This window comes from Parus major, chromosome 8 (assembly GCF_001522545.3).
Source record: "Parus major isolate Abel chromosome 8, Parus_major1.1, whole genome shotgun sequence".
Lineage (NCBI taxonomy): Eukaryota > Metazoa > Chordata > Aves > Passeriformes > Paridae > Parus > Parus major.
Window position 1 is genome coordinate 6,694,037 of NC_031777.1, and position 13,470 is coordinate 6,707,506.

Sequence of the window (13,470 nt, forward strand, 5' to 3'; positions counted from 1 at the left end):
AAAGGGTTCCACAGCTGCTGCCATGTCACCTTTTGGCTCCCGGAAGTTGGGAAGAAAAAAATTCAAGCACCAAGAAATATGCCTTTGTTTCCCATGGCAGAGGAGGAAGTCAAACAGAAACTCTGAAAATAAACCCCAATCCCTTTTACTGTAAGGCAACAGTAACTCCATTAGGACAGAGAAAAAAATAGGGACTTGTCAGAAGACTAATAACCAAAGTACTGAGTTTACTACTGGTAAGATTTCATTTACAAAAACAAAGCGTGTTATGCAAGACTTCATACCTAGTTAAACCAGAGCATTAAAGCAACAGCAGATAATGTGATAGAGAATCATTGTTTTTCAAAATACTTCATTGTTCCTTCCTCCAGTAATTAACAGAACATAACCACCAATGTAAATTGCTACAGTTTTGATGTAACAAGTTATGTCTACAGGCTGATTTCCATCTGTACATTTGAATTGCACATTTATTGGAAGAACTCACTGGGGTAAATGGAGACCTCTGTTCTAGTGCTACTTTTCCTGTTTTGTAACAATTAGCATAATTAAACGGACATGCACTGGACTGCTACAAGAATCTCACTCCTTCTGCCTTTGTAAAACCTCCTTTTCCTTTTGGCTCTTGAAATTCAACTGAAAATCCTCACCACTGAGCTGCAGCCCTATCCAAAATCTCACAGCATGCTTAAAACGAGGTCCTGAAGCACTGTGTAACTTTTCCTTTTCTTTTTTTTTTCATTCCTCTTTTTCTCCTTCACAGATACGTAACCAACCCTACTGTCCAACAAGCTGGAATCCCCTTGTAGTGAAGCATCTCATCATCTTAGGACCCCTCTGATCCACTCAGCCCTCTCAAAGTCTGACTGCCTCTTAACTGCATTGAGAGTAAGCACGTGCTCCTTCTGACCCTTCAGCCTCTGTCTCTCCTTGTTTTGCTTGCTCAACCTGCAAGAATTGAGGCTAGAAGCAGCTTTTATCTTCCTATCTAGTACTGCAACCTAATCTATTAGCATAGCTGATGGAAGCACAGAACAGAGGTTTGATTACCCAAATCAAGCTGCAGGATTAGAGCCCAAATTTCAAAATTCAGAACCCAGCAGGAATGCTTTGGACAGTAATTATCAATGATTGCAGAAAATGTATCAGGAATTTTGAAAGAAAATTTTGAAAGAAAAGATGGAGCTCTGATAAAAGTAAGACAACCCTAAAACTCTTCTCTGCAGATCCCACAGCTTAATTTCATTGCCCTCCTCTTATTTTACTCTAATAACCAGCCTCTATTCTGCCACAACTAAGAAAATGTTATCATTCCTACTGGCCCACCTCTGACTCAAAAAATAATGCTTTCAGCTATCACTTAAGTAAACAAATACAGAAGCTGGGCTGATGGGAACTTCTCTTCACTCTGAAGAACAGATGAACCCAAATATACTTTTCATGAGATGTCCTTGTTTGAGCTGGGGCAACCCAACCCAGGAAACGTCAGCACTATCAGTATCTCAGCCACCCTGTTCCCTTACCTGTGCTCAATAAAGGCCTGGGCATTTCTTTTTCTGTTCCTGTCAGAGTTATTTTGGCATTTCGTAGTATTGTGCATTGACATGGTATTTCTGGAACACTCGGCAGACATAATTTTTATGGAATGAAAGCAGGTTTTTTTTCTGGCATTTCCTTTATGATTTATGGCATGAATTATTCCCTCACACCCCTCTACCAGAGCTAGAAGTTGATTCCAGTTCTCATTCACACCCTACGTGAGCTCTTCCCACTTCCCAGCTCTGCCACAGGAAGCTTTCTGACCAGGATATGGGGATGTGTGAGGTTTGTGTGACTACAGTTCACTATTGTTCTAGCAGATTGTGACTCCCTATAACGTAAGATTTTCCTCTGTCCTTGGATACCAGCAGCCAGCCACTCCAATAGGAAAAAACATCCACAGGCACTTCCTTTGACAAGACAGTAACTAGGAAAAAAAGCTGCATGACAAAGCTTATGACTCAAGCTGTATTTTGTCACAGCTCTGTGTTCCGTTTCTTGTTTGCTTGGGATTTTTGGGAAGGGGTGGGGGGAGGTTAAGTGAGAAGCCCAGCTGGAGAGCAGCTGTGTGTTTTAACTCAGTGGCATGGGAAGTGTGCTGCCAATTAACTAGTGGGCTGCTGCTGGAATGTCAAAGCATTGGTTAAATATTAGAGAAGTGTTGGATTTCCCAAGTCACCCCAGGATCAACAGACATAGGCACCTCACACTGTAACACTTTCTTCCCTCACAGAGCCTGCAGCCTCACACATAGATTGTGTTTCCTTTTAAAAAACAAAAAAAACCCAAACAAGACTGAAAAAAAGACCAAAAGGCTGGTGAGCCTCACAATGTTATTGATAAGCATAAGAAGTGGTGAAATGTACTCCACATAAATTCCTGGGGCATCTTACAGTCTGGGAGGACAGAAAGAGAGAAGGGAATGGTAACTCACCAACAGCTTCTACTTCTTGGTTCTGAAACTGCTTCAAGAGGTTCTGCACCCTACTCTCCATGTCAGAATTTGGCATATTGTTCTTCAGATAATCCAGCAACTTCAGCAAACACATGTAGTCAGGGGGCTCCCTGAAATCATCCGAGCACTGATCAAGCCAGGCCCGTAAAACTGATGCTATTTCACTACAAGTAAACAGAGAGAACACAGTGTTTGCATCCAGATGGAACTAAGTGTATCTGTATCCAATAGAACAACAAACATGAGACATTCACAGTCCACCTGAAGTATCTGTGCTGAGCTGTACCACAGCCATGCTTAACAACCATCAGACATTACACACACACTATCAAAAACACAAGGTAATTTCTTGGGCCACTGGGAAAAGCTCAATGTTTGCTCCATAACCACTCCCTAGGATGTGGGAAAAAAGCAGGGAGGAAACAAGGTATTCATGGCTCCTTCCCAGTGGAAATGCTAAATCGAATGCTTCTTCTGTGGCCTTTCATCAGCTACAGAGTCTAAGGACCACACAGGAGCTGCATATCCCTCCATGCCATATTTCCCCCTTATCTACAATCTACAATGGCTGCCTGCTCATGAAACTGTGGTTTTCATGGAAGAAAAAGGAGACAATCCCAACCTAACCCCCACAGGCACACACAGTGAGTGGGATTGCCTCATCTGGGAGGATAAAACCCTCGCTGCAGCACAAGGCTGCCTGTGCCAGAGCCAGTCTGGGAGGCCAAGAGAGCTGAGCCTAGGAGACAGTGATCCTGCTAATCTTAGTGATTAAAACTGTATCAGCAGAGTCTTGATTTCATCTTCAGCACAAACCAAGGAGGGACTGTCAAATTACAGCACGCAAAAAGGGTATCCTGCTCATGCTGGAAGAGCAGGAAAAAGATACTTAAGGAGTTGTAGGACCATTGGACCTTGCTCAGGGAAGTTATCCTAGACTTTCTTAGATACATGCAGCTAAAAGAACACCAACCCATCAACAATCCTTGTACATACTGAGGGGGATGAGGCGAAAGCAGAGCTGACGATTCAGCGTGGTTTCCACCCTGCCTGAAGCGGGGTGATCGGTTTGTTTGCTCTTCCTGATTTATGTAGGTTTTCATCCACACCCATCTATTAGATTGGTACTTAGATACTGCACAATATATGCTTGTGGGAATGCCCTTAGATGCTATATTTGCAGGGATTTATCATCATTTCAACTTGATTTTGTAAAAAAAAATAAGACAATTTAAGCTATGGTTTTCCAGAAATAATCTGCAATATTGTTGACAATTTTCAACTCAGTGTAGCAAAAATAGAAAATTACTAAAAAATAACCACTTTTCTTAAAACATTAACCTCCTTATTTTAGAATAAAAGCCACAATAAACACCTAAACTTCCTGAGAAAAAGGCCCTGAACTTTCCATGTCTCCAAAACCATTCCTGTACCTCAAGTCTCTTCTAGCATAGGAAACTCCATTGGAGCTGTGTACTGGCACATTCCTGCTGCAAGCTGGGAAACCATATCAGTCTCTAGTTAACTCAGCTGCTCAGCAGCACCCAAAATAAACTAATAGTTAAGAAATGGTAAAGAGAGTTTCTCCCACTCTCTGTGTCTCATCTGAATTGTGTAGGTTTTCCACAAAACTCAATTAATTTTTAATACCAGACAGATTTCATACAAGTTGCATCCATTTAAGTCTGTTTCTTTCCCTTCTTGTTCTGATAATGTGGCAACTTTGAACCTTCAGTTTAAGTATTTGGAAATCTATTGGTAATATTCTTTGGTTAGGCTTGCTGACAGGAGAAATGCTGGAATTGCAATTTTAGAGGAATGAAATGTATTTACAATCAAAAATTAACAGGCAAACATGTTCTGTCTTTCAGGTTTCATTGCAAGCTTTAGCATAACCAACAGTGCCAGACCAGCTCCACATGCCAAGGTCAGGAAAGACGACAAGGTAGATGCTCCCAGACTCTCCTGCCACCCTCCCAGTTTCATTTGTCCTCTCTAGCCGCCCCCACACACCCAGAATGCTGTCACATCAGCACCAACAGTCACAAACACCACTGTTCTATGCCCAGTGTTTTCCTCTCACTCCCACCACAGGCAGGGAACACTGTGCCTCACTCCATGCCCAAATAGTCTATTTCCTCCTGCTCCATGCTCCTTTTCACCGCCCACATCGCAAACCATCAACCCCCCTGGTCCTAACACCAAAAACCATGCTAGGTATTCTATTCCTACAACTATTTACCAATTTAGCCATTATTTGGAAGGAAGAGCCTCTCCATGGGGCAAGTTCTTGTACTAATATTATTCACACACTCCCTACACTAAACTCCATTTCCAGAGGCTTGGTTGGTGGCCACTTTCTTAAACTGAACAATAAACAGAGCTTAAGACAGATACAGTCTCCCAGAGCAGGGTGAAAAGTTCACAGTTACAGACACTGAATTTGCCAGCAAAATCATTTCAGTCAAGAGGGCAAATAGGAAAGAGAGAAGAGGTACACTGTGCCCTAGTGATCTCCTGCTGCCCAGCCTTTCTACTGGAGCAAGGAATAGTGCAGCTTTCCAGAAATGGGCTGGACACTTGCCCATGTCTTGCAGTAGCTTTATATTTGCTGCCCTTGCAAAGAAACTCTGTACTCAACAGACTCAGATAGGAACAGGGGCCTTCCCAGAGCTCAGACAGGCAAGAAACACTACATTTTTCATGGACTGATTATGAGGTATAAATTCTTCCTTTCCTGCCTATAAAAAAAATCCTCAATGCTTAACTCCTGTGCTGCAATGCTTTCTAGTTTCACACCTATCAGAAAGCCTTCTGATTTCTAAACCAGCTTTTCTTGGATCCCATCTCCGAAGGTTTCAGTCTCCAAAACCTATCCAGGTAGGTGAAGTGTATCTGAGCCTGTTGTTCACAAAGTGGGACCAAGAACTCAACCACCCTCCTCTGCCCATAAGCTGCACAGGAGGTGACAGGGCTCTGCCAGCTCAGCCAGGGCACAGTGGAGGTGACAATGAGAGCCTCCCACCACACTGGAATTCTGCCTGGCCTTGTCTCTATGGGGAAAACAACTCTAACAGTCCTGACAGGATTTGATAGGAATTAATGACAGAATTTCACAGAGCCATGGAATTAACTAGGTTGGAAACAACCTTTGAAATCATCAAGTCCAACCTATGACCTAACACCCCCTCAGTAACTAAACCATGGCACTGAGTGCCATGTCCAGTCTTTTTTTAAACACTACCAAGGACAGTGACTCCAGTACCTCACTGGGCAGACAATTCCAGTGCCCAATCACTCCTTCAGTAAGGAATTTTTTCCTAATATCTAACCTGAACTTCCCCTGGCATTAGCTTAAGACAGTGTCCTTTTGTTCTGTCAGAGATTGCCTGGGAGAAGAGACTGACCCCCTCCTGACTACAACCACCTCTCAGGAAGTTGTAAGGTCTCCCTTAATAAAAGGTGTCCTTTTTTTTTTCCAGGCTAAACAACCCCTGCTCCCTCAGTCGTTCCTCACAGGGTTTGTGTTCCAAGCCCCTCACCAGCCTCGTTGCCTCTTCTGGAGGCTCTCAAGCATCTCAACATCCTTCCTAAACTGAGGGGCCAGAACTGGACACAGCACTCATGGAGCAGCCTCACCAGTGCTGAGTACAGAGGGCGAATGACCTCCCTGCTCCTGCTGGCCACACTATTCCTGATACAGGCCAGGATGCCTTTGGCCCTCTTGGCCACCAGGGCACACTGCTGGCTCACGTTGAATTGGCTGCTGACCAGTACTCCCAAGTCTCTTTCCTCCTGGGCACAGTCCAGCCACACCATCCCCAGCCTGTAACGTTGCAGGGGGTTGTTGTAGCCAAAGTGCAGGACCTGGCACTTACACTTGTTAAACCACAATTTCTGACCAAAAAGGCAAAAGCAGTGTTTTCATCCCAAAACAATTATTTCTAAAGAATGAGAAGGGAATCTCAACACTTAGGGATAATAAGGGTAACCTCAACTGCAAGAAGAGCTTAAACGATTAATTTCTTAAAAATTCTGTAAGAATGTGCACAAAACTACTTATAATTTGCCAAATGCATTCTTAAGTCCATCAAGAAAATACTCATTACAGACGGCTATTCCCTTTCCTCCAATGTCCAGGCAGTAACTCTCAGGCTTGCTTGCACAGACTAAATTAAGCCACCTGTATTTTCTCAGTTTTGCTTGTTAAATCAGAGGTAAAATGTAAGTAAACCACAAGAAGAGACTGCTCCGAGGGTGGCTTCTCATACTCAGTTTGTTTATAAATACCATCCTAATGATGACTTCCAGCAAATGATCAGCTCTTTCTGATCTGGAAAAAACTTATTAAATAACATATGGGAGACTTTTGCTGGGACGCACATAAAGCCACTAAGGGAAGAGCTCTGCTACCTTGTTTTAATTGAGATGCCAATCATTATTTTTTATTTATTTGATTTTCTGCTTGGTTCTGGTTGTTTTCATAACTCTCCCACTTTTCCTCTGCCCTTTGTTTGACTCTCATGTAACCACACTAGTTTCTGATGTTATTTCAGCTTAACTTTCTTTACTGGAATGAATGCTTGTTGCTCTCCCAAATACATCTCCCCACCATGGATTTCCCAGGCATCAGAAGCTCCCAGACAATTTACTTCCATTTGTCTCACTTTCCTTTGGTGTCTATTGTCCTTGAGTACAATCTTTCAGGCCCAGTTTTACTTCTCCAGTGCTGTAACTGTGCACATTGCTTTCCAGTGGGACTGTTTGGTTCAGAAGAAACCAAAAGACAAGGTTTTGGTTAGGAAGATCTGAACACATAAAAAACCATGGGAGAATGTTTGCTTGTCACTATGAAAAACTCCAAATGCTCTGGTACTACACTGAAGGTTTTGGTACTTGCTGTTTTAATACAGAAGAGGGGAGGTGAACAAGACATGCAAGACATGCCATGTGGTTACTGAGTAATTCCTTAATTTTCTCTATTTGAACTATTTCCCCCAAATGCTGGGGAATGAAACAAGGTTTCAGTTTAGCTTAAAGTTGCTTTGCCTGCGTTTTTCAATTCTGCTACATTCCAAGTTTTAATAACAAATAAATTCCACATTTTGATAATAAAGCTGATGCAACTATGAGCTGACATTCAAGACAAGCAAAAAATCCCCAAGTATTTTAATTCATTTCTGTGGCCTGTCATCCATCTAAGGGAAAGCACCACCAATGGACGCCAAACCAGCAAACCAAAGCCAGTAAGAGAAGGAAACCACAGCCTTGTAATCCAAGAGGAGGTTTGAAAGGATTTTCTGCTGTTACTCAAGGATTCAGAAGCCATGGCAGTACTAATGATAGAACTATGGAAAGCAAACAAACAAACAATTATGGTTCAAGTTTACAGACCAATATTGTGTGTCTCTTAAAAACCTTTCCTGCATGTAACCCCAGGTTTGTATTCCTGTATTTTTGAGTAAGGTCTTCAAGAAACTAGATTCAGTTACCGTTAAACTTTTTAAACCAAATGCAAACATTGCAGGCAAGCTTGGACTGCCAGCCTGGACAGCTTTTTGTGTCTGGACAGGAATGAATCACTTCTGGGTACTGCACTGACACAAATCTTTAAAACTGGTGGCAGCCACCTCAGTACCTCTCACTGATGTACCACCTCAGCTCCCCAGGTGTCACAGGCTTAGCAAGGGATTCAAGTGCCATGGCCTGGCTTGGGACACTCACAATGCCCAGAGACATCTCAGGATCCTGCAGAGCCACTGAATCCCAGAAGGTACAAGCTGCTACAATATTTTACACTGTGAAGGCTTTATGTTCCTTTCTCAGTTCCAGTCTTTTGCCTGGTCTTCAAAGTCAACCTTTGGGGAAAGCAGTGTCTGTTCTTTTAACACATCACCTCTTCAAATTCATGGAGCCTTTGGGAGCAGCTATCTGCCAGAAATGGACTGATTGCCCACTAATCAAAATTCCAGAAATCAAAAATAACACTGTCCTTCACTAGAGAAGGAAAACAGCACAAGTTGTTCCACAGATCATCCTGCATAGAAAACCCAACCTCTTAACAGAGTTAACTGAGAAACTGGTCTGCTCCAAAGAGAAATCAGTTGATAGGTCCTATCACCAAAAGCATTATTTCTATCTCTTGGGCAGTACATTTTGCCATCTGGGGAGGACTGAAGGCTCCACACTGCACCAATTGCTTGGCTTGCTGACCCCCTTCCCAGAATACATAAAGGTGCTGAAGATCTCAAGGAGGTGACTATCCCATTCAGGTTTTCCACGATTCTGCCTGATAAGGTGCAACAAGCCTTCACATTAAACATGGGTAAGAGAAAGAACTACTTTTTGCTTTCTTTCCTCATTTGTTTTTCGTCAGGTGACATGTACCAAACAACACATTTGAACTATACAACCTCATTTAAAAGGCAAGAACATAACTGAATTATAGCAGAAATTTTATGAGCCTCTCTTTAAATCTTAATACAATTAATCATGCTGATAATTTGTGTTTAACATATATATGGTTTTATTATGAATTGTCACACACCTTAGTGTGTTTCACATTTTTCTGAATGTGAACAGAAGTCAGTCCTGAACTAAAAACCATGCAGAGAAGACAGAAGACTCCAAAGACAACAACAACCTACAATGAGAAGGAAAGTCTGTCACCCCTTGACACAAAAACATGCAGCATGACACACAGAACAAGGCAATCTTGTTGATATGTTAACAGGAAGAAGAAAAAAATTACTTATAAGAGATAGAGGGTCAAATAAGCTATTCCTTTCAACTCCCTTATCAGACAATTAAGAAACACAGCATCACATTCCTGGAAACACAGGTTGAAGTCCACCTAACTCAGATGTTTAGCTGGAAAATATGGCCCTTTCTGGACTTTATTCTTCTGTTACTTGTGATCATGAACTGTCTGACTGACTGAAAGTAGTGAGAAGTGTGAAAAACAAGTTACTGAACATGAAAAGCTAAGGTGGGTCCTGATAGGGAATGAAAAAGGCAGGTTGTTAGAAGCTTACAAAATGTTTGATGGTTTTGATGAGTTTACTCACAACTCTAAGATCCAAAGTATTTTGAAAAGCTTGGTAACTTTGTTTAAACCACATATTACATGTAATTAAGTCAGATCCCTGCTGAAAAATACAAGTTTTTGACCACTCCAGCAGCCCAAAAAATGATAGGAATGATGTTCAAGTGAAGAGAAAATCCCCTTGACAAAAGGGGTCATAGGAGGGCATGTTTCTGAACACAGCTGAAGTGATCTTGGGTCAGTAACAACTACACATCACAGCAGCAGTCTGGAATCACTGTGGGATCTGGGAACAGAAGGGCAGGCTCAAAGCTCCCACAAGCCCCTCTAACAAGGCTGTGCCACAAATGTACTCAAGCCCCAGGTTAGGATTTGCAGGTTCTGAACACTGAAGCAGGTATATAAACACTGTGTGGGATATTCACATAATTTAAAAAAGAACAGATCATTAACATCAGGCATTCTCCTCAAAATACATCATAATTCCATACTACAAGTGCAAAAAGAACAGAGAATTTCGATGTAGAATGCAGTAGTAACCTGTGGGCTTATAAAGCACCGCACAGGAAAAATGTTCCTTCCACACATACCCTCAATTTTTACTCCTCCTTCTTTCAGGCTCCATGAGGTACTTAACAAGTCATAAACTCTCCTTCTGCAGTTGTTTTTAACTTCTGGAGCATTTTTTTGTGTCAAACCAGTGGAAATGCTTTAAATTGCATCACAATTCTAATGGCCCAACTGGCTTTTTAAATCCTCTAAGCTGTCACAACAGGAGTCTGATAAATGCAGAAGATCTCTGGCCACAGACCACAGGTTTCCCCATGAGATATTTTTCCTCTGAGAAATAAAGAGTTAATGGCAAGAAATAACAAGGCTCCACTGCTGCTTCCTCATATTTCTCCAAGTCATATAAAACCAAGAGCACAATTATATCATGTTTCTGTTCTATGAGAAAAGAGGGCAAATGCAATCATATTGGAATTATCCCAAACAAGAGAAAACCTGAACTACCAGAAGTATATGTTTCACAACATGACTACAAAGCCAAACACTTTCCAGATAACATTAATCGTATCTAAGAGACAAGTAGCCAGAGCAACTGAAAGCAATGGAAATTTTCAGAGAAAGAACATGAATTCATATTTATATGGGATTTGTTTAAACATACCTGACAAACAACTTTGTTGACAACTTCATTGTTGAACTTCTTATAGACACAGATTTGAGTAAAGATATCAAATTCACACATAAAGGATATCTTATGAAAGCCAAAGGATCAAAATCAGCTGTTCTCAACTACATTAATGAAAAATCTGTCAGAAAACTCATCAGAAGTTGAGCTATCACGGGAATAGGACCACAGGCTCCATCCATGTGTCTGTCCCTGGCTGTGCAAAGGTCTTATGTGCCAAGAGGGGAAAAAAGCATTGATGCAGCAGGAAGCAACTGACAAGGCTGGTAAAACTATATGTATATCAGGAGGAAAATAATTTCACTAAAAACAAACAAAGAAAGAAACAAACCAAAACAAACACTCTCCTACTATATGTTATTTGCTTGCACTCACCTGCAGGTATAACAAAAAAGTTGATGCATTTTTCCCAAAGCCCAAGTGGCACAGGTAACATCTCAATTACTTTCACCATTTTTCTCTCCATCTCACCATCAAAGTCCTCTGAGACCACAAAAAGTCATCTGGGGGATTAATCCCACCATGGTTTATACTGGTGAAACTAATTCCTCACACCCAGTACAAATCTTTCAGCTGTTCTGCATGAAGGATACAACTTTAGCTCATGTTTTATGACTGAAATCAAGGGACGTCAAATGGTTTGCCCAAAGTTGGAAGAGACCCTAGAGCTCAATCTGGATGGAAGTGTGGGAATGACTGGCTGTCTGTTATTGCTTCTACCCATGACATAGTGCTGCCTCCTTGGTGCCTGTAGCCAAGTTTTAATTACCAGCTGTTCTTTGAGGAGTTCTCATAGCAAAATGGAAGAAAAACATTTTACCAGCCAGGAAGGACTGAGGGTTGAGCTACTACATCAAGTCCCATGGGGCAAGAGGAACAGAAAACCAGTAATGCTGACAAGAATCAAGCATTTTCATTCTGTAATCAAATATAACTACACATGCCACAGTACATGTAAACCACAGATGTCAAAGTACGAATGCTGATGACCTAAGGCACGTTTTACACCCAATGTCTAAAGATAAAACCGTAAGAGGATAGCCAAACCACCTTTTTCCTCATTTAAACTGCAGATCAGAACAGCTTTGATATTTCTTTTGCAAATGAAGATGACCTCAGAATTTAAATTTCACTCTAAAAGCACTGTAAATCACAGGGCACTAATGGAAAAGATCCACACACAAATGCTGCCTGAGTCACCCTCAGCTTTGCTCTGCAGGCATTGCTGTAATGACAATAAAATCACTCATAAGCAATAACCACTTACTGCCACAGATAAGGCAGAGGAAACAAACACTCCATGTTTGTTTAATTAGCAAAATGCTGGCCTAGATGTGTTCATCTCATGTTTAATTCCAAAATAATTTCCCTGCAAAAGATGACTGAATTGTATTATTGGATATGTTACAAGATAATGGACATTTGGCCTTTCCACATGCTTGTTTAAGCATGAAAACAGTGCTGTGAATTTTCAAGGGAAACAACAGCTCTGCTGCTCACATCCTCCTCCAAGACCAGATCCTGCCTGGGCTTGCTCCACAGTGAAATCCAAACTTACGCTCTGAGTACCATCTCAGAGTCCAAGGAATTCAGGTTTGCCACTTCTCCATGGCTTGAGGTCTCCAGGTTTCCAAACCTGAAAAAGGAGGTGGATTTTAGAAAAAACTCTAGTGAATAAAAGCAAATTCCCAAATAGTTCTCTCCCAAATTTGCCCTAAACCAAGGCAGCACAATTTGTATACAATTACCATAACTACAAAGTGCTTCCAGCTCAAACTACAAGGAATCTTAACAGGTGGGTAGAATTAAGGACCTTGAAGATTATTTCATTTAGGAGGGAAAATATCCTAAAGAAACAGCCAGTATCTTCCAACCTAATTCGTTCATTTATATGAATCAGCCTGCACACAGGAGGAATCAACCAAAACAATGTCTTTGCTCACAGCTCCAAGACCCTTCTGGCCTGTTTTCATTCCATCTTTTCCCAGGGCAATATTCCAGTGTGCAACAGGACTATAACAAAACCACCTTCCCAATACAGTTTCTGTGTCTCTAGCACCTGCCATTCCTAACAGCTCCAAGTGTTATTTCAAGGTTTCCTAGGTGACAAGTGCTAACTTTGTGCCCAAACTCCTGACATAAGTGAGAAAAGCCCACAATGCTGTGAAAACACCACTGGGAAACAGGGAACCCTGGGCACAACTCAAACAGTGCCAAACAGAAATCTCTTACCTACAAGGCACAACCCTGTGCCTTGCAGGCAAGATCATGCACTTCATTTTCAGCAGGAATGCCCATTGTTTTAGATCTACAGCTCCGTAATTATCCATGAAGAATTCCATGGCTCCCTACAGGCAGGTTTAAGAATAAGAATACAAGCTGATTTTATCCATATAGGTTTATACATCTCAATTAATCTGAAGAGTTAAAACAAGTGCATCCTTAATGCTTGTGCTACAACAACCTTGTAACATCAGACAGAGAGAACAGTTTTTGTTCCAAATGTTCATGTCAGAACTGTCGCAAACTGATCCAAAAACATTTCAATGCATGGAAGTAGTGGTAGTTTTATGCTCCTCTCAAGTATTGGTCTAAGGCTTTGAAACAGAGAAATTAAGAATTAGGAATTAAGCATTAAGAAATGCTTGACCAGAAGAAGGGGTGGAGCTGACAAAAAACTATACTGCTCCCACAAGAGCAAGAAAAGACTGAGACAGCAAGGTAAGATAAAGACCT

At 41.5% G+C, this 13,470-nt stretch overlaps 1 protein-coding gene across 4 annotated transcripts in view; it reads right to left on the reverse strand.

The window, feature by feature from the left end:
* Window positions 1–13,470, reverse strand: part of RGL1 (ral guanine nucleotide dissociation stimulator like 1) — a 55,547-nt gene that overhangs the window by 15,356 nt on the left and 26,721 nt on the right. For all 4 annotated transcript variants that reach the window (XM_015635688.3, XM_033516259.1, XM_033516258.1 and 1 more), the window contains 2 exons: window positions 12,293–12,370; window positions 2,474–2,658 (listed from right to left, as the gene is read on the reverse strand). In XM_015635688.3, the coding sequence (XP_015491174.1) occupies window positions 2,474–2,658; window positions 12,293–12,370 (263 nt within the window). The remainder of the gene's footprint in view (window positions 1–2,473; window positions 2,659–12,292; window positions 12,371–13,470) is intronic.